We start from the raw sequence: 27817 nt of genomic DNA on the forward strand, positions 1-27817 counted from the left end.
GTCAAAATTTTATTTCTATATAAAATTTTCTCAATATTTTATTTCTATATAAAATTTTCTCAAAATTTTATTTCTATAGAAAATTTTGTCAAAATTTAATTTCTATGGAAAATTTTGTCAAAATGTTATTCTAAAGAAAATTTTCTCAAAATTATATTTTATCAAATTTTATTTCTATACAATATTTTATAAAATTTTTATAGAAAATTTTCTCAAAATTTGATTCCTATAGAAAAATTTGTCAATTTAGTTTATAGAATATTTTTTTTAATGTTATTTGTATTAAAAATTTATCAAATACCTTTAAGTTGGAGAGGAATTTTTTGCAAAATGTACCATAACATCAAGAATTCTAGCGAACAGTAAAAAATCTACCATTTTTGGTTGAATTCTACCAACTATGGCAACCGTGACCACTTCTCATAAGTAATACATAGACACTTTTGTTATAGAAATTTACTTGAGAACGATGTTATCGACAAGTTGAATTTTATATCATGGAGGCCGATATGTGCCTATAACGAAATTTCCGCCACCAATAAGAGATATATTTACTAGCGAAAATTCCTTGGGCGCTGTTATCGATTGTTTACATTTTGCTCCAGTAAAGATCGGTATGGACCTCTAACGAAGAGGAATTGCATTGGTTTATTTGTTAACGAAAATTCAATGGATTGTCTGTAACCACAAGAAACGCAATAAAACTGTATTATTAATATATGACCCATAAGCCCATATTTTACATCAAAAAATCTTGTAATTAAAGGACGCTTACATACCCTTCAGGAAGTATTTTGATAGGCTGATAACACAGTTCTATATTCATCCATTCTGGCAGTGAAATGCATGCAATAGTCATTTCACTAGAGATGCAGAATATCTATGCCTTTCTTATGGTTGACACATATATGTACGGAACTCCATACCTATGCAGAATTTCTTGTGAAGGTAATATGTAAATAATCGATAACAATGTCGCTGGAGGTAAATATTCTATACCTCTAATGGACTGGTTATCTGTTAGCACTTTCTTATCACAATTTTTAAATGATACCTACCACTATCACGATTCTGCGCAACAAACATTTCATGGAAATGACCTACAAATGAACAAAAAAATTAGTCTTAGTCCATAATTTTGCCTTGCATTGCCAGATGAGCCATTTTCATCCATATGTAAACAATTTGTAATCTTCGTAAGCCATCGGAATCTCTTTTTTTAAATGGCAATGTATATTTGTTTACCTTACACCACAGATTCTATACGACGTAATGCTACAACAAATCTTATCGCCAGTTAAATACCCTAAAGCAAATCATGCTTATCACTTGACGAAAGGTCAATGTAGAGAAGGGACAAAGATGCATGCACTGATTTAATTAGCTTAAATACTTGTAACATTGTCAGGCCTCTCCAGTTTCATAAGTTATTTCGTTCTGACCACAAGTTACATTGCCAATGGAGTGCCAAGGAATACTGCTAAGTGTCGCCTTATTTCTGGGGTTATTAACGACTTGTGTATATGGTTTTAGTGAAGAATCAATATTTGAGGATGAGGATATCTACCGCTTAGCTTTGCCACCAGCAAATACCTCTACCGGAACCACAGTACCCGGCACAAAATGGTGTGGTCCAGGTAATACAGCATCACATTTCAATGATTTGGGCAAACATAGTAGCACCGATTCATGCTGTCGTGAGCATGACCATTGTGAGACTATAATTGAGGGTAGTAATTCTTTGTTTGGTATAAGCAACACTGGAATGTTCCCCATGTAAGAATTTCATTAGATTGTTTTGGCCTATTGTTATAAAAGTGTATTTTTTTTGCAGCATGAAATGCAGTTGTGAACAAACTTTTTTGAATTGTCTTCAAGCTGTTAATAGCGCCATTTCAAATACATTGGGTCACATTTATTTTGGAGCAACTCACCGTTGTGTGGCATTTGGCCATCCAATAGTTAGTTGCAAGAAATATATGGAGGGCACATTTCGTAAACGTTGTATTCGCTATAAAATTGATGTTCATAAACCACCAGTGTGGCAGTTATATGACATACCATTTTATACGACAAATGGTAATGGATATAGGACAGAATAATTTAGATATTGTAGTTGGGCTAAGTACTTTATATAGATAATTTTTGTAGAATAAATAAACTAAGAAAATATGGTGATTTGTTGTAACCTATGACGTACTTGTGAAGGTATATATAATATGGTCTTCTGTGTTTTATCATTATCCAAGCTGGGAAATTGTCTGAAAAGAATTCTTGGTAGTTTAAAGCCCGCTATGCATATCTACTCAGTGAAATTTCTTCGGAAATTTCGTTTGCCTGCCAATCTTTTCATATGGGGCCAAAATGTAAACAGCCCACCGCACATGGGTAGCGGTAATATCCGCTAAATCTTAAGAAATATGTGCGGTACTGCATTATCGGCCTATCAAATTTTCTTAAGATCTGACCATCGAAACAAAATTGTCTTATCGCCATCGAAATGAAAATTTACAGGAGTTTTATAGGAATTAAATTTGCATAGGAAAATGGCAAAATTTTCCTAATAGCATGAAAACGACTTTGGGAGAAGAAATTATGAGAGGTGGAATTCTGATGCGTCTCTTATGGATTGGAAAATAAGAAATGATTGACCTTGTTTGGTATGAAATAGTTGGCAATTTTTTTGGAATTGGAAAATAAGAAATGATTGACCCTGTTTGATATGAAATAGTTGGCAATTTTTTTTAACGAAAATATTTCGAGGCGTTGCTTTACACATGATGCGCTTTACAGACTATCCGTTAATCCGGACGGAATGTCGGTGTTTGTAAAGAATCTTACAGTGTGTCGGATCGATACGACTTGTCGACTTGTCCCATAAACATGCAGCAGTATCGATTATGCCTTCGGACTTAACTTATAATGTGCACAATATATGGGATATGTTCCACACGAGCACTGTCGTCCGGAATAACTGATAGTCTGTAAAGCGCATGACAAGCTGTCTTATCGGTCAGGAAATGATCAATTTCTCACACGCCTTCACATTATATCTATAAACTTTAGCCAAAATTTCGTTTGCGTGCCAATATCACAATTTTGCTATGTATGATTAGAGTAAAATGTAAACAAGCGAAAACAATTAGGAATTTTCATTGGCAAATGGAGTAGTATATGGCTTTTGGGTAACAGAAATTAAAGCCATGTATGCACCTTCAGCGAAAATTTAGTTTGCATGCTAATAACATAGTTTTGCCATGTATTTCTTATGGGAGCAACATATAAACAATCGATAACGACACCTAATGGAATTTTCGTTAGCAAATATAGCTATGCAGTTTTTTAGAGGAGCGGAAATTTGGCTAGAGCTGTCATACCGGGCTTGTGTCAGCTACTAAAAATTCCGTGAGGCGTTGTTATCGATAGTTTGCATTTTGCTCCCATTAGAGGCACAAACGCACACGAAAAATTCCGTTGCTGCCCATTCCAACTTTTGATAGTGGCATTTTCAACAAATCGGTGTTATTGACTGGTATTTTGTTAGAGCCGCATACCGAAGAGAGAAGTTCACTGTGGTATCACAATGGACTTCTCTCTCTAAGTGAGCCTGAAATATCGGGCCGCCACTATACCTAACCTAATCTAACCTACCGTAGAGAAATTTTAATATTTCAAAAATGTTTGGTGGCAAAAAATAGGAAGCAAAAAATGTCTCGAGTAGTTTATAGACTAAATATTAATATTAAATATCGATTTTTCTCCTTTGGCTTTACTTTCTTCTAAAGATGAAAAGTTAGATAAAACATTTCCGCTAGGGGCACAAATCGGACTGAAGGTTAGATTTTCTATGTATTTATTTTGAGAGCAAAATTTAAAAAAATCGATAACACAGTAGATAACTCATATAAGAAATCCTAAAAATATCTTTCTTTTAGTTTTTCTTGTAGACAATTACTGTCCATTAAACATATGGTCTTTCTCTTACCTTTCTTATATGAAATATAAGGAAACTTGGATTCGCCAAGAAAATAAATAAATAAATAAAATAAAATATGCTTATATCCGTTATCTACTATAACCCCTCACTTAATTTTCTTTATGATTGTGAGAATGCATTTCTTTGTGATTGTAGAAATTTCCGTATTTTAATTAGAGAAATATTGAAAAGCCAGCACTTATATATACAATATATACATTTTTGTTTAATAATTTATAATTTGTTCAAAACATTTTACATCTAAATACTTCTACAAAACTATGTATAAAATATATATGTACATGTATGACTACTTCCATTTTAAATGATACGTTAATTTTCTTAAATTTATTTTTGTATTAAAAACAAAATCCCATAGGGGATTCGAAACACCATATCCTGAATCCTGATGGGCAAAATGATGTTGATAATGATAGCGTTTTAGAAAATATAATTGCTTTAGACTGGGATTGCCATAGTGTAGATAATAATGTATCAAGTCATAGCATAGATAACCAAATAAACATCCCGCCAATAAAACTCGTGGTCGAGGTAAAATCAATGATAGTGGAGAGTATAGGGTCAAACATATTATAACAGCCGCCAATGGAGGAAATACCAATCGATATGAATCGAAAGGAACTTTGTGATGTAATCCATGGATGAGGAAATGAAATGTACACACCCATGGAGATGTATTTTCATTTAATTGCATATGAAAGACATGACGATGTAGAACATATTCTAATAGAGACCACATTAGTATTCCGCCAAAGAAGTATAATGATAACATTGATATCTGCAATAAAAAATATATAAAAAATTTTTGTAAAATAATATTATTTTGAGTGTGGGTTTCATTTACCATATAAAAATCGCGGGATTCTATAGGTTCCTTAAATTGACTGAAAATTATAGCCGTTATAACAGGAACCCAAAAAGCAGGAACCAGCCACCAAGGAGTTTTAGTACACATCTCCAAATACCAAGGTTCAAATAATCGCAAAGGTCTGTCAACCGGTTTATGTACCCATTCATTATAGTGGGGTGCAATTTTAGGGATCTGTGGTAGCATAGCTTTGGACCAATCTACTAAATACTACAATAAAACGAAAAGAAAATTGAAAGACATTATTAAGGAAAATTTATAAATTAGTGTTAAACTAAAAACAGTCATGTTATACGCTGGATAAAATATTACAAAACCAAGTTTGGGAGCAAAAATATCGATGGGACATTGTTACCGATACCCTCACATCTAATTTCTAATTCTAATTTCCAATTTCTAATTCTAATTTCCACAACCCATAAGAAATGCATAGCTACATTTGCTAGCTTAAATTTCGTTAAAACGATGTTATCGATTATATAAACTTTCTCAACAAAAATTTTTGTATCGGTATCGGTGGCAAAAATATCAAAGCATTCCTTAGGGGTAGCGGAAATTTATTTAGAGGTCGGTATGCAGATCTAGCGGAAATTTCCGCTACCCATAAGAAATGCATAATTATATATTTGCTAACGAAAATTCCTTGACGCCCTATTATCGATTGTTTACATTGTGCTTCCGTAAGAAATACATAGGAAAATTGCGTTATTGACACGAAAAATAATTCACGTTAGAGCTACAAACCCGATATTGCAGCGCATGAACACTAAATTTTTGCCTCTGGCGGCGGCGCCTTGACAGCTAATGCGCTTTACAGACTATCTGTTACTCCGGACGGAATGTCGGTGTTTGTAAAGAATCTTGCAATGTGTCGGATCGATATGACTTGTCAGCGATGACTAAATAATCGGTAAATGTGTTATCGATCCCATAAACATGCAGCAGTATCGATTATGCCTTCGGACTTAACATATAATGTGGACAATATATGGGATATGTTCGACACGAGCACTGTCGTCCGGAATAACCTCAAATTTTGAACCTTCCATCCACAATCAATCAATTTCAAGCTGCTATAACAGTTTTGCAAAAATTTAGCTCAGAATATTTTAACGAAATGTAAATTTGATTGAAAGATTGTTTGTACAACTAATTTCATTACCGTTCGAATAACTTCAAATTGATTTTATAATAGATAATTGTCCGCCGCCGAATGGATAAATTTAAGGCAAAAATTTAGTGTCAGCCGCCACCAACAAAATTGGGTCGGCTTCTTTCTCTGGTTTGTAGTCATCAAACGGTTGTACAATTAATCATAAGGTGAGGAATACCCTTCAGTATGGTCTACTGACGTATTTATCAATTTTACCGACATGCGCAAAACGTCCTTATTTAGTTAAATGTTCCTAAAACGATTGTTTACGTTTCTTGCCGCTGCCAAACAGCAGCGTTTTTAAATTTATAAACAAATATAACATATATTTTTGTAAATTGTACACAATATATCCATAAACTATAAGGGAACACCACATAGAAAAACTAATAATCAAAGAAATGCATCACCAAACATCGTTAAGTGCAATGAAAACATTGAAAGGAATTTTCCAAGAGCCAAGTAAGTATTGTGGAATCATCAATCTCGTTGCCCAGACAACAAGATATAATATTAAAGAAAAATCCTCCAATATTTCAGAAATGAACCATCGACGGGATTTTCTACGTGAGAATAAACTAAATTTACGTGAACTCCAGAAGAATACAACGCACAAACTTGTACAGCAACAACAGGAGCAGGAAAAAAAGGAACAAAAACACTTGCACAGATATCACAAAAACAATGGCACAATGAGACGTTCAGAATCGTTGCAACGATATGGTGATATAGATAAGGAGCAATATCAATCAAACAGGATGACAACTAGTAAAGAAACAGTTGCTCCTTCGGCTATTAAAGGTCAAGTTCATCATAACCAAAGGCCATTACGTCGTTCTTATAGCCAACAACGAACAGACAGTTTGCAACAGACAATTGCAAAAAATGGTTTTGATACTCCCACTAGCAATAACCAAGGAGATCATAGAATTAATAGAGTACCTCGAAGCACAAGTGCTGTTTCGATTATATCCAAAGCCGAATCGTGTGATAAGGAAATACAAACTGAAGATATCCTAGATGAAGAGTTTTTATACGAGGCATTGAAAAAGTAAGAAGAACATAATCACTGTATGAACACATATCGTTACCCGTATATTATTAATACCTAAACCAGTTGGTAATCAGGGATATTAACATTAAATTTTGACTGAAGAACGCTTTCGAATTTCGAAACTAATATAATTTTCCCAAATCTTTATTAATTTGATTTAATTACTGATACAATGATGCCCTTACATCTCCTGAATTATCTCGCAAGTATTATTTACTGTAATCTTGATCCTCTTTTCAAAAAAACTACCAAAATATTTCAAGCCATTCAGCTCTCTCTGTTCGGCTATGCACATTAAGGCGGATTTTCTGTATTATTAAGTAAAAATTTCTCCTAGATATAGGATATCGAATTCATTGAATTCATTTGAGTAGATCTGATATAGGGACCATAAGGCCGGCAATTAAACATCAACTTGTGGAAGTCGTTTTTAACGTCGTTTAGTCGACATGTATTTTTTTCTAACTCGACTTTTTATATTGGATAAAGTATTGTAATCGACTTTTTATGTAGGGCAAACTCAGCAGCTTTTGCTCACAAATTAGGGCACTTTCGTTCCTCACAGAAATCCCATATAAATTGTTGACAAATTTTTGTGAAAAATAATAAAGAGACACATTTGTAGTAAGTGGAAGTGTTTTTTTTTTTTTTGTGTTAAACAAATGTCCTTTAAAGTTTTAAGTGAACAAATAGCAAATCTATACAGTCTGTGTTAAAAAAGCGATTTGGTGCAAAGCTCAGCTTTTTCAATATTTGTAAAAACTTTCTGTGTTTATAAATAAGAAAATCAATAATAACTTAAAAATTATTATTTATTTATTTTATTTTTATGTTCATCATGTAATTTGAAGCCACATAGCGGTACAAAAAAAAAAAAACTGCAAATACTAATTTAAAATATATTACAGCAATTTTAATTAAAAATTCATGGCATCAATTAAGCCTGGAAAGTAATCTTTATTATTATTGCTATCTTTTTTTGCACTAAAGTAGTCATGCTTCTCATTTTAACTACGACCCATTGCAAGGCACTATGGTGTACAAAAATGAGAACCAAAACTTTAATTTATTTTTTTGTTCAGCTCATTTCTAATTAATATTAAAAAAAAAATAAAATGTTTGAATTAGTATAACTGAAATTTTTCAACCTTTTGTTCATAACCCCAACATTTGCAGATGCAATTCAACAGAAGTTGATTTTTCAAATAAAAATATACGCGATACCACCGCACGTTCCGAATTGCATTCCAATAGCTATGGAGAACAAAAATACTTAAGATACAATAGTGACGATAACAAATCCCATGAACATGTGCCTTATGATTACAAGCATCGAGATGAAATGGAAGATCGTCGACCAAATGATCAAATATCCAATTTTACGGCAAGATCTCAATATACAGAAATGGATATGGGCAATAAAGTTACATCAACGATGGAACATCAACACCAAAATAATTGTAATGATGAATTTCAAGAGAATTTCCAAAATTTACACATAAACACTAACATTCCAAGGGAAAAGGATATACAATCCAGTGCCAGAAGTAGACAGACAACATTTTCTAATGGCAGCAAGAGAAAATCAAATGGAAATTATAAATTGGGCAGTATGTTTTTTTATACATGATCGCTAATTGGCCTTGGAGACTAAATCGAATTTTAATTTTAGGTCGCGATGAAATACGTTTACCGCGTTATCTGGAAAAAGAAAAACGCGAAAAGGAAGAAGAACGTCAACGTGTCATGGCTCAAGATCCAAATTGTCCGTATGGTCATTATGCTTTATCAGAAGAGGAACGTTTAGCCCTATTAAATGGCTCTAAGAAAAGTAAGCATAAAAAACCTTTAACATCGATTGTCATTTATAAATGTTTATTTCTGTTTCGTTTTTAGAAATGGAATCTCTTGTGCAAGAACTAAATCGCATGCCAATGACAACTGAAACTTTACGTATTCGTCGAAGAAAAGTTGAAATAGAAAAAGAGCTTTCACAAATTGAATTAGATATACGAGCCTTTTCAAAACCAAAGGTCTATGTACCGACATCAGGCGAAACTCCTATTCCATATTAAAATAATAGTCAATTTTGATTTTCCTGAAACTATTCAAATATTTTTGTAAATAATATGACACGCAACAACAGCTATTGCAAGGAAACAACAAGAAACATAAATGAATATAAAGCAAATGTACCATTTAAGGGATATTGAAGGCAATCAATCATAAATGGAGAATGTGTGGTCAAATTGAAATTTAATTGCAATGTAAATAATAGTTTTATTTGTGTATTTTATGTTAGAACATGTGTATGTATATCCCGTCTAGTCAACATGTACCATGTATTTTCAATTCTCTACCTCCATCTTCGAAACTCTTTTGTTGAAAAAAAAATTAATAATAAAATATTTTTTTACCATTATTAAAGCATTTTTGATGTCTATAAGGAATTATATAAAATGAAACAAGTAATGGACGTGATAAATATGCTCTTTATACAGTATATGCGTTGTATTGCTTTGAATTTTAATTAGTATGTTTGCCTTTTAAAATGAGAAATTATCTTACACCCGCAAAATACCGGCGTAAAAATTTTAAGCTAAACTTTTACCTAAGAGATTTTACGAAGTAGGAAGAGTTGCCTACAAACTTTGTTCCAAACGTGCTAACGGTATTTAAATTAGTAATGCCTACCGGACATAATAGTGGCCAACGAATATTTGGCAAAATACTACACCGATATAAAAACTTTATCAAAATTTTATTTCTATAGAAAATTTTGTCAAAATTTCATTTCTATAGAAAATTTTGTCAAAATTTTATTTCTATAGAAAATTTTGTCAAAATTTTATTTCTATAGAAAATTTTGTCAAAATTTTATTTCTATAGAAAATTTTGTCAAAATTGTATTTCTATAGAAAATTTTGTCAAAATTGTATTTCTATAGAAAATTTTGTCAAAATTTTATTTCTATAGAAAATTTTGTCAAAATTTTATTTCTATAGAAAAAATTGTCAAAATTTTATTTCTATAGAAAATTTTGTCAAAATTTTATTTCTATAGAAAATTTTGTCAAAATTTTATTTCTATAGAAAATTTTGTCAAAATTTCATTTCTATAAAAAATTTTGTCAAAATTTAATTTCTATATAAAATTTTGTCATCATTTTATTTCTATAGAAAATTTTGTCAAAATTTTATTTCTATAGAAAATTTTGTCAAAATTTTATTTCTATAGAAAATTTTGTCAAAATTTTATTTCTATAGAAAATTTTGTCAAAATTTTATTTCTATAGAAAATTTTGTCAAAATTGTATTTCTATAGAAAATTTTGTCAAAATTGTATTTCTATAGAAAAGTTTGTCAAAATTGTATTTCTATAGAAAATTTTGTCAAAATTTTATTTCTATAGAAAATTTTGTCAACATTTTATTTCTATTGACAATTTGGTCAAAATTTTATTTCTATAGAAAATTTTGTCAACATTTTATTTCTATAGAAAATTTTGTCAAAATTTTATTTCTATTGAAAATTTTGTCAAAATTTTATTTCTATAGAAAAGTTTTGTCAAAATTTTATTTCTATAGAAAATTTTGTCAAAATTTTATTTGTATAGAAAATTTTGTCCAAATTTTATTTCTATAGAAAATTTTGTCAACATTTTATTTCTGTAGAAAATTTTGTCAAAATTGTATTTTTATAGAAAATTTTGTCAAAATTTTATTTCTTATTCGCGAGTGTTTTTATAACAAAATTCGTTTTATAACAATAAAACCAGTTTATTGTGGTTTTGGAAATTCTTTTACGTATATTTTCTGGGTGTAGTTGTAGTATGTGCAACGACATTATCTCCTAAATCTAATCCGTGATGAACATTTTGTTTAAATTTTAGTTGTTTTTTATAATGTTGATAACAGTAAACGAAGCACCTATTGATTTTCACATAATGAAACCGGTCAAATGAAAATTGGAAGTGGAATTTGTAGCACAAAAAAAAAACCAAATTTTATCTTATCTAAGAAATAGACGAAACGATTTAAACCTCATAAAATTCATAAGTTAGAATAAAAATAAAATATAAATTATCGCATGAAAAGTAAAATGTGTATATTGTGTAAACATTACGCTACATAATTTCTCATAATTCTTTTTGATAAAGAATATGAGAATTGCCCAATATGAATCATGGCAAAATTAAAAATTGACACGATGATTAGGTAATAATGAGTTAGGTAGTAACATATAGTCTCTGTTCCGTGTTGAAATAGCAGGCAAAGCTATTTCAACAAACAGTGACTGTTTTCCCGTTTTAGAAGTCTTTTTGATGTTTTAGCAGATTTTTTACTATGTCTACTAACAAATTTCTTTTGGTGTACATTTTCCCTAATTGTATTTTCTCCCAAATGACGATTCATTCCAAAGATCTTTTATCCAAAATTTGTGACAAAGTTCTTCATATTTTTCAATTACTTTTTATTAGAATCGAATTTGTTAAACACTCAAAGGGAGTTAAAGCCAATTTTGTTGGAACTACTTACCTCCATACTATCATCCATGGCATTATTATTACTTTTAACCTCACTTTCCTCTTCCACTATTTCCATATTTTCTTTAATTCCATTTGACCGTCCATTTTTGGTTTTCTTTGGTACATCTTTAATTTGGTATTCCTTCATCAGATACATAGCAGCATCGGAATGTGGAGGTGCACGCATAAAACGTGCTGTCATATCGGAATTTTCAAGACCCCTTAAAGTATTTACTCCTCCCGGATGTTTACGCAAGAATTTTGTGATGTCATAGTAGTTTTTACGATATTTCACGATAAATTTATTACTGGTGGGATTCGGTGGTGGTGTTTCAATACTGTTATTTTCTGAATTTGGTGGCATGTTGTGGCTATGTGATGTTTAGATTACGATAAACTGCAAGAAAGATATAATTAAAATAATGAAATTAGAATATATGATATAAAATAAAATTTATACAAAAAGAAAATATCCTTTAACCTCATAGAAAAAAATACATAAACAACATGTGGTGGCTTGACCTATTGAACAGGAATTTAAAAAATGTTCAGGAAATTGTACCCAATATAACGCCGAAGATTCGATCTTCCACCATGGAATGTACAAAGTTCTGCTAAAGACTGTCATCCACAATCGAGGTTCACGGTCAAGGTTTTGGTTCGATTGGACCAAAATTGGTTCAAAAAATTTTTAATTTTTAAATTTGGTCAATTTTTATCAAATTTTTCTATTGATACAAAATTTTATAAATTTTCCTTAGAAGTAAAATTTGGCTATAAATTTTTATAGATATAAAATTTTGTGAAAATTTTCTATAGAAGTAAAATTTTGTGAACATTTTTTATAGAAATAAAATTTTGTTACAATTTTCTATAGAAATAAAATTTTGTGAAAATTTTCTATAGAAATAAAATTTCGTGAAAATTTTCTATAGAAATAAAATTTTGCAAAAATCGTATATATAAATAAAATTTTGACAAAACTTTCCATAGAAATAAAATTTTGCAAAAATTTTCTATAGAAAAAAATTTGCAAAGTTTTCTATAGAAATAAAATTTTGATAAAATTTTCTATAGAAATAAAATTTTGACAAAATTTTCTATATACAATTTTTACAAAATTTTCTATAGAAATAATATTTTGACAAAATATTCTATACAAATAAATTGTTGGCAAAATTTTCTATAGAAATAAAATGTTGACAAAATTTTCCATAGAAAAAAAATTTGCAAAAAATTTCTATAGAAATAAAATTTTGATAAAATTTTCTATAGAAATAAAATCTTGACAAAATTTTCTATATACAATTTTTACAAAATTTTCTATAGAAATAATATTTTGACAAAATTTTCTATACAAATAAATTGTTGGCAAAATTTTCTATAGAAATAAAATTTTGACAAAATTTTCCATAGAAAAAAAATTTGCAAAAATTTTCTATAGAAATAAAATTTTGTGAAAATTTTCTATAGAAATAAAATTTTGTGAAAGTTTTCTATAGAAATAAAATTTTGTGAAAAAATTTGCAAAAATTTTCTATAGAAATATAATTTTGACAAAATTTTCTATAGCAATCAAATTTTGATAAAATTTTCTATAGAAATAAAATTTTTTGAAAATTTTCTTTAGAAGTAAAATTTTGTGAAAAATTTCTATAGAAGTAAAATAAAATAAAATTTTGCAAAAATTTTCTATATAAATAGAATTTTGTGAAAATTTCCTATATAAGTAAAATTTTGTGAACATTTTTTATAGAAATAAAATTTTGTTAACATTTTTTATAGAAATAATATTTTGTGAAAATTTTCTATAGAAATAAAATTTTGTGAAAATTTTCTATAGACATAAAATTTCGTGAAAATTTTCTATAGAAATAAAATTTTGACAAAACTTTCTATTTTGCAAAAATTTTCTATAGAAAAAAATTTGAAAAAATTTTCTATAGAAATAAAATTTTGATAAAATTTTCTATAGAAATAAAATTTTGACAAAATTTTCTATAAAAATAAAATTTTGACAAAATTTTCTATATACAATTTTTACAAAATTTTCTATAGAAATATTTTGACAAAATTTTCTATACAAATAAATTGTTGACAAAATTTTCTATAGAAATAAAATTTTTACAAAATTTTCCATAGAAAAAAAAATTGCAAAAAGTTTCTATAGAAATAAAATTTTGTGAAAATTTTCTATAGAAATAAAATTTTTGAAAGTTTTCTATAGAAAAAAATTTGCAAAAATTTTCTATAGAAATATAATTTTGACAAAATTTTCTATAGCAATAAAATTTTGATAACATTTTCTATAGAAATAAAATTTTGTGAAAATTTTATTTCAATAGAACTATAATTTTGACAAAATTTTCTATAGAAATAAAATGATGAGAACATTTTCTATAGAAAAAAAATGTGAAAAATTTTTCTATAGAAATAAAATTTTGTGAAAATTTTCTATAGAAGTAAAATTTTGTGAAAATTTTCTATAGAAGTAAAATTTTGTGAAAATTTTCTATAGAAATAGAATTTTTTGAAAAATTTTTTATAGAAATAAAATTTTTTAAAAATTTTATATAGAAGTAAAATTTTGAGAAAATTTTGTATAGAAATAAAATTTTGTGAAACTTTTCTATAGAAATAAAATTTTGTGAAAATTTTCTATAGAAATAAAATTTTGTGAAAATTTTCTATAGAAATAAAATTTTGACAAAGTTTTCTATAGAAATAAAATTTTGTGAAAATTTTGTATAGAAATAAAATTTTGTGAAAATATTCTATATAAATAAAATTTTGACAAAATTTTCTATAGAAATAAATTTTGACAAATTTTCTATAGTAGAAAAATGTTGACAAAATTTTCTATAAAAAATGATGACAATGATGACAAAATTTTCTATAGAAATAAAATTTTGGCAAAATTTTCTATAGATATAAAATTTTGGCAAAATTTTCTAAAGAAATAACATTTTGGCAAAATTTTCGATAGAAGTAAAATTTTTATATTAATCTAAACGTACCTTTCACACCGACAAGGAACTTTCAGTGATTTAATATTCAATATTTCCTGAGCGAAATTGAATCACAAAAATGATAATTTTAATCACAATTAAAAAATAATCACAATTAAAAAATAATCGATCACATTAAAAACTTAATTAATTGATTTATTTTTTGTTTTGATTTTCCTTTTTTTAAATTTAGTGGAGATTTCAATTGAAATGATCCATAAATATAAAATTATCAATGCACTACCACTCCGTCCGTCCGTGTATTTTTAAATAAATTACGCCACAAAAATTTATTATATGCATTGCAGTGGAATGCAATTTTTCCTTTCCTCATATTTCAGTTATCTTAGGAAATGTATCAAAATTCTGCTAGTTTAAATGGAATTTGACAATAAATATTCGTGTTATAATTAATTTAATGGGTGACTTAGTTTACACGTTATTTCGATACATCATTTTATTATTATCTCAATTTACAAAAAAATGGGAAAAACGGAACATTTCCGTTATAATGTGTTGTATTAGCATGCTGCTAAAATATATTTCATAAACACAAGGCAAAAAAAAAATAATATTTTTTTTGTATTTATGAATATTGAATATCGACCTAAATTCTCTATTCTATCCTACTTTAGTTTTAAAGACATTTTCCATGTAAAAACATTGATTAATGTTCGGTTTTCAAATCATTTATTCCATTGAAAATGTCAAGGATTTCCATATATTATGGCCATGGCTTTATGGTATCAATATAATCGGATGTATGTAAAACAATTAATCCTCCTGGGTATATTTAACGATCTTGATACGTTTATGAGTTTGTCTGATTATTTCAATAATCTCATTAAATAAATTTCTATCGTTAATGACCTTTTAACTACCTCAAATAAAGACCAATTAATTGTTAGCCAGGGACAAGACAATTTAAGGTCTTTTTAACATTACCTATAATATTTGCATAAAGTTTGTTATTCCATACTGTTAGGGAAGGAGGAGAACGATGTAGATTAAATGTCCTTTCGTTAACAACAAAATGGGGTGAGAAAGAGAGATATTAAAGATAGTTAGTTAATCATAACAACAACAAAAAAGTTCGTTGAAACAGCAATTTTTGTCTACTTAAAAAGAGTAATCAGTTGGTTTTTAACAAACCTTCGTTAGTTAAAAAAGCAAAAAAAATTCCATAAAAATAAAATTTTGACAAAATTTTCTATAAAAAAAATTTTGACAAAATTTTCTATAAAAATATAATTGTGACAAAATTTTCTATAAAAATAAAATTTTGCAAAAATCTTATATATAAATAAAATTTTGACAAAACTTTCCATAGAAATAAAATTTTGCAAAAATTTTCTATAAAAATAAAATTTTGACAAAATTTTCTATAGAAATATAATTTTGACAAAATTTTCTATAGAAATAAGATGATGAGAAAATTTTCTATAGAAATAAAATTTTGTGAAAATTTTCAATGGAAGTAAAATTTTGTGAAAATTTTCTATGGAAGTAAAATTTTGTGAAAATTTTTTATAGAAATAAATTTTGTGAAAATTTTTTATAGAAATAATATTTTGTGAAAATTTTCTATAGAAATAAAATTTTGTGAAAATTTTCTATAGAAATAAAATTTTGCAAAAATTTTCTATAGAAAAAAAATTGCAAAAATTTTCTATATATTTTCTATTTTCTAAAATTTGTGGTACACCCTCCACCATAGGATGGGGGCATTCCAACTTTGTCATTGCGTTTGTAACACATCGAAATATTGGTCTGAGATCCCATAAAGTATATATATTGTGGGTCGTGGTGAAAACAATCGATTCGAAACTTTGTACAAATAGTTGTTATTGATGTACATAGGTGGGACGGTATTGCCATATCGGACCATTTAGCTATAGCACCCATATAAACCGACCACCAGATTTGATTTGCGGATCCTCTTCGGTTGAAATTTGATACGCGTTGCCATATGCACACTCAAAAAAATCGCTTCTGTAACATATACCCCAAACACATTTTGCTTCAAGCATATATATTTTCAGGATTGGTCCAAACAAAGTATTGTTTGTATTGCTCAAACATATTATGTTTCACCATAGGGCATACACTTTAACAATCTGACAAAAATGTCCATATCGGCCCATTTTTATATATAGCCCCCAAATAAACCGATCACCAGATTTGACATGCGGATCCTCTTGGAACAGCGAACTTCATCCGATAATTGGTCTATTATTATATACTATAGCCTTTATATAAACCGACCACCAGATTGCGGAGGAGAGCAAACTTCATCCGATCTGATTGAAATTTGGTACGCGATGTTGGCATATGGCCTTTAACAATCATGCAAATATTGGTCCATTTCGGTCCATAATTATATATAGCCCCCTATTATTATATACTATAGCCTTTATATAAACCGACCACCAGATTGCGGAGGAGAGCAAACTTCATCCGATCTGATTGAAATTTGGTACGCGATGTTGGCATATGGCCTTTAACAATCATGCAAATATTGGTCCATTTCGGTCCATAATTATATATAACCCCCTTATAAACCGATTCTCACATTTGACCATTGGAACCTCTTGGAGGAGTAAATTTCAATAAAATTTTTAATTGAATATTTTTATACCCACCACCATAGAATGGTGACGGGGGTATAATAAGTTTGTCATTCCGTTTGTAACAAATCGAAATATCGATTTCCGACTATATAAAGTATATATATTCTTGATCAGGGAGAAATTCTAAGACGATATAAGCATGTCCGTCTGTTGTAATCACGCTACAGCCTTCAATAATGGCACTATCGTCCTGAAATTTGGCACAGATTTTTCTTTTGTTTGCAGGCAGGTCAAGTTCGAAGATGGGCTATATCGGTTTAAGTTTTGATATAGTCCCCATATAAACCGACCTACCGATTTGGGGTCTTGGGCTTATAAAAACTGTAGTTTTTATTCAATTTGCCTGAAATCTAGAGGTATTTGAGGACCATCAAAAAGTGTACCGAAAATGGTGCCTATCGGTCCATGTTTTGGTATAGCCCCCATATGGACCGATTTCCCGATTTTGCTTCTTGGGCGTCTAGAAAGTGTCTTTTCTATCCGATTTGCCTGAAATTTGAAATCTAGAGGTATTCTAGGAAAATAAAGAGATGTACCGAAAATGGTGATTATCGGACCATGTTTCGATATAGCCCCCATATAGACCGATCTCCAGATTTACTTCTTTGGCTTCTAGAATCCGTAGTTTTTATCCAATTTGCTTGAAATCGGAAATCTAGAGGTATTCTAGGACCATAAAGAGGTTGATTAAATTACCAATTTAATTGATGTTGATTACAAAACTCAATTAATTTTTTATTAAAAACATGACTATATATTTTGTATTACTTTCTTAACTGACTTAGTGTTTTTAGTTTGATTAAAAAATTGATCGTTTGAAATAAATTTTTAGTTAAAAATTTAAATCACTTTTTTTAATTGAAATTTTTAATTAAAAATTTTAAAATGTTCAATCATTGACTCAATTAACTTATCAATTAATTTATTGATTGAAAAAAAAAATGCAATCAACTTTTTGATTGGACATATTATAGTGATATTTTTTCTGTGTATAACAGCAATTCTCCTATAAATAGACTGGGGTGGATTTATAATGTTCTTCAGATCAGCAAACTACTGAGTTTTCAGAGTATGTGGGATGTTTCAAAATAGCAAATTGTTTGCTGTTTTATTACTAAAGCAGCAGTTTTTCGTCTGCTAAACAGTAGTCAGTATTTGCTATTCTTTGAGTGTAACTTATCTTGTGTTTAGTGTTATTAGTTTGCCCTATTATTTTGTAAAATGTATTCAGCTGAGTGTGTTGCTTTTATATAAAATTTTAATTAAATTGATTAGTGTGAGACTGGTATCACACTATTCAATAATATATGATGCCTTTTAATGCCTTCATAAAAAAGAATTTAAAAATGCATATTTGCATATGGCTGCGAAGATATCCTTTGACCCTTTAGGCAACCTCATTGTAGTAGAGTGGGATAAAAACGTGTGTGGTCTATAAAGTAATTTCGATTTCACAACTTTTATTAAGCAAATAAAATATAGTTTGTAGTAAAGTAAAATTTGAAAATCCTAGGGAAAATGTCGAGGAAAAAGTGTGTCAAGGATTTTTGGAATGTCAACAGTCAAAGGTAATTGCATAAAAGTACAGTTAGTTTAAAGGCTTTAAAATCTCATTTGCTAATCAAGCAGATTAGATTACGAATGATTGATTTTAATGGACGAAACAGTAGGTAAAATAATTAGGCAAATGTTTTTTAATGGCAGTTTGATTAATTATTGGCTTAAAACTAATATGGTGCTTTGGAACCACTGCGATGCAATGGTTAGCATGCCCGCATTGCATTCAAAGGGTCATGGCTCAATTTCTGTTTAATCAAAATTAATTTTATATAAACTACAATTACGAAATTTATATCGAAATCAATTTAAAGCCAATAAAAACTAAATGAATATGCACAAGGTATTCTGTTGAAGTAACTGGCCCTCGTTCTAAAACATTTATTTCAATTAGGAAACTCCACGGTGAGGATATACATACATAAGTCGTTCATGAAGTATGTTTTCCGACTAATGGCGGTTTCTTTATTTCAATGGTGATTTTGTACTCAATTTGTTATCAGACATTTCACTGTCAATTATTTTATCTTTTAAAATTTTAATCTTTGAATTTTACATATATTTTTACGTTACGTTAGATATTTTATATTCACAATCATTAATTATATTTTATAATACAACATAATTCACATTTCTTATAATAAATCCCATAACAAATCATATTCAGAAAAAATCAACTGTGGATGACATTCAATAGCGGTAATTTTGACAATCACACACAATTCACAGATGATAGATCAATCAGTACACCACCTTATATAGTTCACATATTATTCTCGAAACACACAATATTATTCTATTTATTTTTATTATGATGGGGGCACGTTCAATTTGTAATTTATCATGATCGCCAGCCAAAAAACAATTTGTGATAAATTCCCTCTTGATTGATATTCAAGATCAATATACCAGGCTAATGCGCTTTTTTTTCGCTGTGATTCTAATCAAAACAAATATTTTTGGCTTCCTCCACTTGAATGAGAATGTACTACAATAACACTACTATGGCAGACACAAACGTAACTTAAAATGGATGAATTTTTGAATTATTTATTTGGTTTTTGGAAATTTGCATATGACAAATCAATCAACCAAATATGCATACTCACTTAGGCACTAACACAAATTGAATGATGCTTTATTTCTTTGGTGTTTCGTTTTGTGTATTAAAAATTTGTTTAATTATAATAAGGTATTCATAGAGTTTCAATTTTCACTTTTCTAATTAGTTTATAACCTTGTTATATATTTACTTTTTTCCAAATATGTATGTGTATTTCTTTAAACTATTTCAACTCTCTGTATTATTACCGGTGTTGTGTTTCTCACTACGCGCCAATAATAACTGACACATTTGCTCAACCAAAGGCGCGTAGTTAGAGTTGACGGCAGCGCTCATGCGACTCTTGGAGAACAAATACAAAAGAGTATCAATGATACCGTTAAACATTGTGATTATTAGAACTTTTATTAATATCGATAAAAACAAAAAAAAAACGACTAATACACTTGTCAATTCCTTATGTATGTTGTTATAATAGTAAATTGTTTTTGTATTGGCTCTAATGCTTTGTTGGTTGGTTTCATTTAGAGGTGAACATGTTTGTCGCCAATGTGGTGAAGTAAGATATGCAACATGAAGAAATTTGCCATTTCTGCTTGGTCGTAATCAATGGCACACACAAACATATGTAGATGTAAGAGTGTGTGTTATTGGTAAAACCAACATATTGGTGTTGAGTAATATGAATAGTACTATGGTACGGCTAAGTAATGCTAACTCATGTGGTTAACCCTAAAAAACAAGATGGTATCATTTAAATGGAATTGTATTAACTTAAATAATATTGATTTTGTTGAAAAGCACCATGGAAAATAATAAAAACTGTATAATGTTCAAATTTATAAGTGAGCTAGGCATAAAGCCTACAATATATTTCCACTGTAACAAATATATCAATTGTTACAACGACTACACTAAGCCACCGGGAAGGAAAATGTTGGAATTTGCGAATTTTTGAAAATATTTGTGGTCAAACGTTTTAGACAAGCATTAGAAGCATTAAAAATCATAACATATTATAAAAATTATTTATTTGGCAAAATATTACAACATTTTTTAATTTACATCCAAAACACTGAATTCGAATCACACCTTTAGAAGTGATGCCAATTCAGTGCAAAGGCTATTGAAATGGTGGACCATTTTCACTACTTTTTTGGCGACGCGTTTTTTGCTGGGTTGTTGGTGACATTTTGTAGCTTTTAAGGATATTTTTGTTTTTTAAATAGGCGCTGGATAACATTTCGAAATATCCAAATTTTTGTCGCTAGACCCTGTCACATGGGCGAAAGGAAAAAGTGGTGTAATACTACACAGAAAAAACGTCACGAAAATTTTTCCAATTAAAGTCTTAATTGAGTTTTAATAAATATTCAATTACAAATTTAATTGATTCAACAAAGTTTTTAATTGAAACAAAAAATCAATCACACAGAAATGATAGTATCAATAAAAAAATTAATTGAAAGTCAATTAACGGCCATTTTCATGAAGCTCCGTTAGTGGTTCGTTAGCTAACGAACTTTTAAACCGCACTATGAACATATCTGTCATTTTGCCTATATATTCCATACGTCAGTTAGAAACTTAACTGCTGAAAATTTTTCAGTTAAAGTTAACCGGAGAGAAGACATTTGCAATTTACTTTCTGTTAACTGGCAGTTAAAGCCTAACGGAGCTACATGAAAATGGCCGTAAATAATTAATTGATACTATTAATTTTTGTGACTGATTTTTGTTTCAATTAAAAAAATTGTTTAATCAATTAGATTTTTAATAGAATATTTTTTAAAACTCAACTAAGACTTTAATTGGAAAAATTTTCGTGAAGTTTTTTCTGCGCACAAAAATTAATAGTATCAATTAATTTTTTAATTGACTTTCAATTATTTTTTTAATTGACTTTTAATTAATTTTTTAATTGATTCCATCATTTCTGTAATTGAAGACATGTTAATTAAAAATTAATTGAATCAATTAATTTCGTGATTGAAAACAAAAAAAAAATATTTTTTTGTATGTTTTTAGGTTAGAAAGAGGAGTCGGGTCTTCTCTGTATGTCCTTTAGAATGGCTATTAATCACCGGCCGTTGTCATTGAGCTAAACATAGGATCAGGCAGCTCTCTGATATATGAGAGAAGGTGGTATCACAACGGACTGGCTGGCAATATACCTATCCTAAAAACCTAATTTTGACCCGTTATTTTGTTGTAGATCTCTGGTAAAATTGTAAATCGACAAAACTCATTGATAAACTTAGACGGTACTTTCATTGCTATTATTTTCTCTTATGTGTGTACACCCAAGTGAACTCAACACAAAAGAGATTTTTTTAGGAAAATTTGTACTAACTAAAATATTTTAGTTAGTACAAATTTTTCTTAATACATATCATAAAAAAATCAGCCGCCTCCAGTTTGTCAAAACTGTAATAGCCCATTAATAATGAACCCTCCACTTTTCTGCTTCAACGCCCATAAAAACTTAAAATAGCTTACGGCATCCATTCGGAGAATTGACTACTCCCAACTGAAATCTCACTTACCACTTAGAAATATATAATTTTTAAAAAATATCCTTATTCCAATAAGCAAATTATTATATATTATAGACGAAGGTCCTGGCTTTTTAATGTTATTTTTTGTAAATTAATTTACGCTAAATTTTGTATTTTTTTTTTCTCCTTTTTTAGAAAAAGCAAAAACTAATTGAAATAGGAAAAAAATTTCTTCCATTTGGTAACATTTAATTAAAAAATCCCTCTCAACTTTTTTCTAAGGTTGTGTAAAGGTTCTCACAAACATCCAGGGAAGAATTTCTCTCATATGTTTCTCTCATATCATTGTAGACCGGTTTTACATCCATCTAAATGAAAAGTGACGTTCTACCTAAAACAGTGTTCGAAAGACGTGTCACACAAGGTTTGACCCCACTTTTCTTTTTGTTACTTCATTCTAAACAAATGTCACCTCTCAATATCTAGGGTCCAAATAATTTTAGCCTACATTATTGACATGTAATCAATAACACATTTCTTATACCAACCAAGTGATTGTGGAAAGCGATAAGACAACCTGTATTACAATATATGGATTATATGTAAACCTATCATAACTTATCACCATTTATCACACATATTTAATATTCATATGTACATACATATATTTATATGCTAACTCAAATAAAAATGGCAGATGAGTTGAGTCACTTCAAATTGCTTTGCATGACAAGTGGATATCTCTCTCGTATGTACTATACTTCGATTAGGGGAACCCTGTTGATCCTTAGTCATCGATTTAACGTTGAATCTTATCTATCCATGCGAAGAGAATAGATTTGGCTATGATGTGTGTGGGTTGGCACCCCCTTCTTATCAATTTGACAGTCAATAATATTATCTGCATGAACATTTGTAGATAATACTGTGCTATAAATGAATTGTAGTTCAAATATAAAAAAAACAAACACACACACACAAGGTTAGTTTAACACCAAAACCAACTATGTTGATGGAGATTACAGTTTCTAAGATAAAAGAATTTGATTAGCGACAAAAACCAACGTTTATTTGTTTTTAAAAAAAGATTGTTAGAAAAATAAAATAAGTGAAAGTATAATTCACTTATTACTAGGAAAGAAGAATACACTGAACAAAGAGTTTTTGTAATCAAAGATTTCAATAATTTTTCTATTGCTTTAGACTAAACATACTGCCCTCCTATATTACAGGATGGAAGGTGTATTAATTTTATCATTCCTCATTCATTCATTAAGAAGTATATACGGGCGTAAGTTCGGCCAGACCGAATCTCATGCAGGGATTCGGAGTGGAGCATAGCCAACCCTTTTTTGGTCGGAGCGATATTTTTAAAATTCGGAGCGTAGCGATTTCCAAAAAAAAAAACGCTCAGCTACGAAAAACAAATATTAGATTTGATCAAATGCGATGATAATAGTTTCTTTTTATTTCGTTTGCTCTGGTATAAGTGTAGAGTACAATTGATAGTGTGGTAATGAGTTCAAATTTGGTTAATATAACAGGTTGGCCGATAAGTCCCCGGTCTGACACATAGATGCCGTCGCTAGTATTAAATGCATATTATTTTTATATAGTACCAACCTTCAAATGATTCGTGTCAAACTTTGACGTCTGTAAGTCTATTAGTTTGTGAGATAGAGCGTCTTTTGTGAAGCAACTTTTGTTATTGTGAAAAAATTGAAAAAAAGGAATTTTGTGTTTTGATAAAATACTGTTTTCTGAAGGGAAAAAATACGGTGGAAGCAAAAACTTGGCTTGATAATGAGTTTCCGGACTCTGCCCCAGCGAAATCAACAATAATTGATTGGTATGCAAAATTCAAGCGCGGTGAAATGAGCACGGAGGACGGTGAACGCAGTGATCACGCCCGAAAGGGATGGTTACCGACGAAAACATCAAAAAAACCCACAAAATGATTTTGAATGACCGTAAAATCAAGTTAATCGGGATAGCGGAGGCCTTAAAGATATCAAAGGAACGTGTTGGTCATATCATTCATCAATGGGTGCCGCGCGAGCTCTCATTTGACCAAAAACAACAACGTGTTGATGATTCTGAGCGGTGTTTGGAGCTGTTAACTCGTAATACACCCGAGTTTTTCTGTCGATATGTGACAATGGATGAAACGTGGCTCCATCACTACACTCCTGAGTCCAATCGACAGTCGGCTGAGTGGACAGCGACTGGTGAACCGTCTCCGAAGCGTGGAAAGACTGCTGGCAAAGTAATGGCCTCTGTTTTTTGGGATGCGCATGGAATAATTTTTATCGATTATCTTGAGAAGGGAAAAACCATTAACAGTGACTATTATATGGCGTTATTGGAGCGTTTGAAGGTCGAAATCGCGGCCCCATATGAAGAAGAAAAAGTGTTGTTCCACCAAGACAACGCACCGTGCCACAAATCATTGAGAACGATGGCAAAAATTCATGAATTGGGCTTCGAATTGCTTCCCCACCCACCGTATTCTCCAGATCTGGCCCCCAGCGACTTTTTCTTGTTCTCAGACCTCAAAACGATGCTCGCAGGGAAAAAAATTGGCTGCAATGAAGAGGTGATCACCGAAACTGAGGCCTATTTTGAGGCAAAACCGAAGAAGTACTACCAAAATGGTATCAAAAACTTGGAAGGTCGTTATAATCGTTGTATCGCTCTTGAAGGGAACTATGTTGAATAATAAAAACGAATTTTGACAAAAAAAAATGTGTTTTTCTTTGTTAGACCGGGGACTTTTCAGCCAACCTGTTATATCATTCGCCTGATATCCACTTATATGGCCCCAGAAGCCAGAGGCCAAAGTTGTACTCCGATTTACATGAAGTTTTGTACAGGGAGTAGAACTAATATTCCTATTATGCATGCCAAATTTGGTTTGACATCGGTTCAGATTTATATATACACCCTCAAAAAAAATCGCTTCTGTAACATATACCCCAAACACATTTTGCTTCAAGCATATATATTTTCAGGATTGGTTCAAACAAAATATTGTTTGTATTGATCAAACATAGTATGTTTCACCTTAGGGCATACACTGGTAGAAAAAATTTTAATGAAATTTTCTTGGTGTGAATATATTTTTAAGGCGTCAATTGGTTACTTCCATTATTTTACTTGCAGCATACTCTTTAGGTCTCTCTTTCTAAACACATATATGTTTGTAGGCTATTTCTAAATTAATATATGTTTGCATCTAAGCATATTAAATTTACAAACATTTTATGTCCCAAACATAATATGTTCTAATATATTAACATATATGTCCCAAACATGTTATGCTAGTTTATGAACATTATATGCTTGCACTTAAAAATATTGTTTTAAAAAAATTTCAGTTCCAAACATAAAATTTTTACACCCAAGCATATGAAAAACAGTCGTTTTCGTCCGTGTACTTTGGCATCAGCAAATCAATAGGCATTTTGTTTGTATTCCGATATCAGCTCAATTATTGCGAAGAATTATAATTTTACGACCTTCAAATTGATCATGCATTTTTTGTTTTCTTTACAAATAAGTGCGAAAATGTATTGCTCTATTAACTGCAAGTATTTTAAATTATTATTGTTGGTATTATCACACTTCATCACTACAAAACATTTTGTTATTATTATTTTTTTCGATATTCATAAACCATAGTAAAATGTATCCGATGCCTTACTACCGTTGTCATATTCAAATCTTACCGCCACATATCGATGTGGACTACATTAACGATTCATAAACACTGCTAGGGTTTCTTGCTATGTAGGAAAATCATAAAGAAAACTTAATCGAGACACAAAGTATGAATATTAAAAAATCTTTAGCTTCTTTCGTTTTTGTTTTTGTGCTCTCTGCATCGATAAAAGATAATAATGCTTCTGTTTTTGCATACTTTTCTCTTTTTGTATTTTTCTTATTTGTTATTTGCCATATATAGAAGCAGTGTGAGTTGTAGTAAGACGCTAATAAAATTCACCAGGTTGACGTAATATCATATAAAATTAATTTTCCAAAAATGATATATTGGTCACTAATATTCGGAAAACGAATGTGCGAATAAAGAAGAGGATACACGATACCTTTTTGAAGGGAGTATGGTTTAATAATTTGGGAAGGAATATGACTATGGATAGATTTAGTTTATATGAGGTTAACTAAAATTAAAAACAATGTAATAAAACAAGTGAGTAAAGTAGAAACCATCCCTACTGAATTAATAAACATAACAGGTTGGCTGATAAGTCCCCGGTCTAACAAAGAAAAACACATTTTTTGTTAAAATTCGTTTTTAATATTCAACATAGTTCCCTTCAAGAGCGATACAACAATTATAACGACCTTCCAATTTTTTGATACCATTTTGGTAGTACTCCTTCGGTTTTGCCTCAAAATAGACCTCAGTTTCGGCGATCACCTCTTCATTGCAGCCAAATTTTTTCCCTGCGAGCATCCTTATGAGGTCTGAGAACAAGAAAAAGTCGCTGGGGGCCAGATCGGGAGAATACGGTGGGTGGGGAAGCAATTCGAAGCCCAATTCATGAATTTTTGCCATCGTTCTCAATGACTTGTGGCACGGTGCGTTGTCTTGGTGGAACAACCCTTTTTTTTCTTCTTCATATGGGACCGTTTTGCCGCGATTTCAACCTTCAAACGCTCCAATAACGCCATATAATAGTCACTGTTGATGGTTTTTCCTTTTTCAAGATAATCGATAAAAATTATTCCATGCACATCCCAAAAAACAGAGGCCATTACTTTGCCAGCGGACTTTTGAGTCTTTCCACGTTGCGGAGACGGTTCGCCGGTCGCTGTCCACTCAGCCGACTGTCGATTGGACTCAGGAGTGCAGTGATGGAGCCATGTTTCATCCATTGTCACATACCGATGGAAAAACTCGGGTGTATTACGAGTTAACAGCTGCAAACACCGCTCAGATTCATCAACACGTTGTTGTTTTTGGTCAAATGCGAGCTCACCCATTTTGCACAGAGCTTCCGTATATCCAAATATTGATGAATGATATGACCAACACGTTCCTTTGATATCTTTAAGGCCTCTGCTATCTCGATCAACTTCATTTTACGGTCATTAAAAATCATTTTGTAGATTTTTTTGATGTTTTCGTCGGTAACCACCTCTTTCGGGCGTCCACTGCGTTCACCTCCTCCGTGCTCATTTCACCACGCTTGAATTTTGCATACCAATCAATTATTGTTGATTTCCCTGGGGCAGAGTCCGGAAACTCATTATCAAGCAAAGTTTTTGCTTCTATTGTATCATTATGTACCATCATAACAGCCTTCTCACGCAGTAAGAGCTTGCAGCTGGCCAGAGGCATACCAACAGATTCTAGTTCCCCTGGTATATATAAGGTAGTTCCTAGCCTTGCTAACTCATCTGCTTCGCAGTTCCCCGGTATGTTCCTATGGCCAGGC

General features: G+C 30.3%; 3 protein-coding genes across 9 annotated transcripts; 2 read left to right on the forward strand and 1 right to left on the reverse strand.

Annotated features, from left to right (window-relative positions):
- Window positions 1–1243: 1243 nt before the first annotated feature.
- sPLA2 (secretory Phospholipase A2) lies at window positions 1244–2170 on the forward strand. Its single transcript, XM_075313761.1, has 2 exons — window positions 1244–1776; window positions 1835–2170. Exons 1-2 carry the CDS (start codon window positions 1460–1462, stop codon window positions 2100–2102), a joined length of 585 nt encoding a protein of 194 aa, XP_075169876.1. The 5' UTR covers window positions 1244–1459; the 3' UTR covers window positions 2103–2170.
- A 2005-nt stretch (window positions 2171–4175) lies between these two features.
- On the reverse strand, window positions 4176–26199 carry Fa2h (Fatty acid 2-hydroxylase). 7 transcript variants are annotated; one of them, XM_075313757.1, is made up of 4 exons: window positions 26084–26199; window positions 11610–11996; window positions 4842–5075; window positions 4176–4775 (listed from the first exon to the last, which is right to left on the reverse strand). In XM_075313757.1, exons 2-4 carry the CDS (start codon window positions 11961–11963, stop codon window positions 4287–4289), a joined length of 1077 nt encoding a protein of 358 aa, XP_075169872.1. In that variant the 5' UTR covers window positions 11964–11996; window positions 26084–26199; the 3' UTR covers window positions 4176–4286. The 7 variants fall into 7 exon arrangements, with proteins under 7 accessions (XP_075169872.1, XP_075169875.1, XP_075169874.1 ...); XM_075313760.1 differs by lacking the exon at window positions 26084–26199 and adding an exon at window positions 26062–26080; XM_075313759.1 differs by lacking the exon at window positions 26084–26199 and adding an exon at window positions 20106–20203.
- LOC142241908 (uncharacterized) lies at window positions 6089–9499 on the forward strand. The gene is made up of 5 exons (XM_075313753.1): window positions 6089–6480; window positions 6559–7069; window positions 8249–8682; window positions 8745–8903; window positions 8969–9499. Exons 1-5 carry the CDS (start codon window positions 6420–6422, stop codon window positions 9145–9147), a joined length of 1344 nt encoding a protein of 447 aa, XP_075169868.1. The 5' UTR covers window positions 6089–6419; the 3' UTR covers window positions 9148–9499.
- Window positions 26200–27817: the final 1618 nt, after the last annotated feature.

This window comes from Haematobia irritans, chromosome 5, assembly GCF_050003625.1.
Source record: "Haematobia irritans isolate KBUSLIRL chromosome 5, ASM5000362v1, whole genome shotgun sequence".
Classification (NCBI taxonomy): Eukaryota; Metazoa; Arthropoda; class Insecta; order Diptera; family Muscidae; genus Haematobia; species Haematobia irritans.

Bases quoted from the DNA above. Each gene is read 5' to 3' on its own strand.
- sPLA2 (XM_075313761.1), top strand. From the start codon at position 1,460: ATGGAGTGCCAAGGAATACTGCTAAGTGTCGCCTTATTTCTGGGGTTA. The intron at 1,777-1,834 runs GTAAGAATTTCA...TTTTTTTTGCAG, and splicing joins AACACTGGAATGTTCCCCAT to CATGAAATGCAGTTGTGAAC.
- Fa2h (XM_075313757.1), bottom strand. From the start codon at position 11,963: ATGCCACCAAATTCAGAAAATAACAGTATTGAAACACCACCACCGAAT. The intron at 5,076-11,609 runs GTAAGTAGTTCC...GTTTTATTGTAG, and splicing joins CCATGGATGATAGTATGGAG to TATTTAGTAGATTGGTCCAA. The intron at 4,776-4,841 runs GTAAATGAAACC...TTTTTATTGCAG, and splicing joins AATCCCGCGATTTTTATATG to ATATCAATGTTATCATTATA.
- LOC142241908 (XM_075313753.1), top strand. From the start codon at position 6,420: ATGCATCACCAAACATCGTTAAGTGCAATGAAAACATTGAAAGGAATT. The intron at 7,070-8,248 runs GTAAGAAGAACA...CAACATTTGCAG, and splicing joins TTATACGAGGCATTGAAAAA to ATGCAATTCAACAGAAGTTG. The intron at 8,683-8,744 runs GTATGTTTTTTT...TTTTAATTTTAG, and splicing joins TGGAAATTATAAATTGGGCA to GTCGCGATGAAATACGTTTA.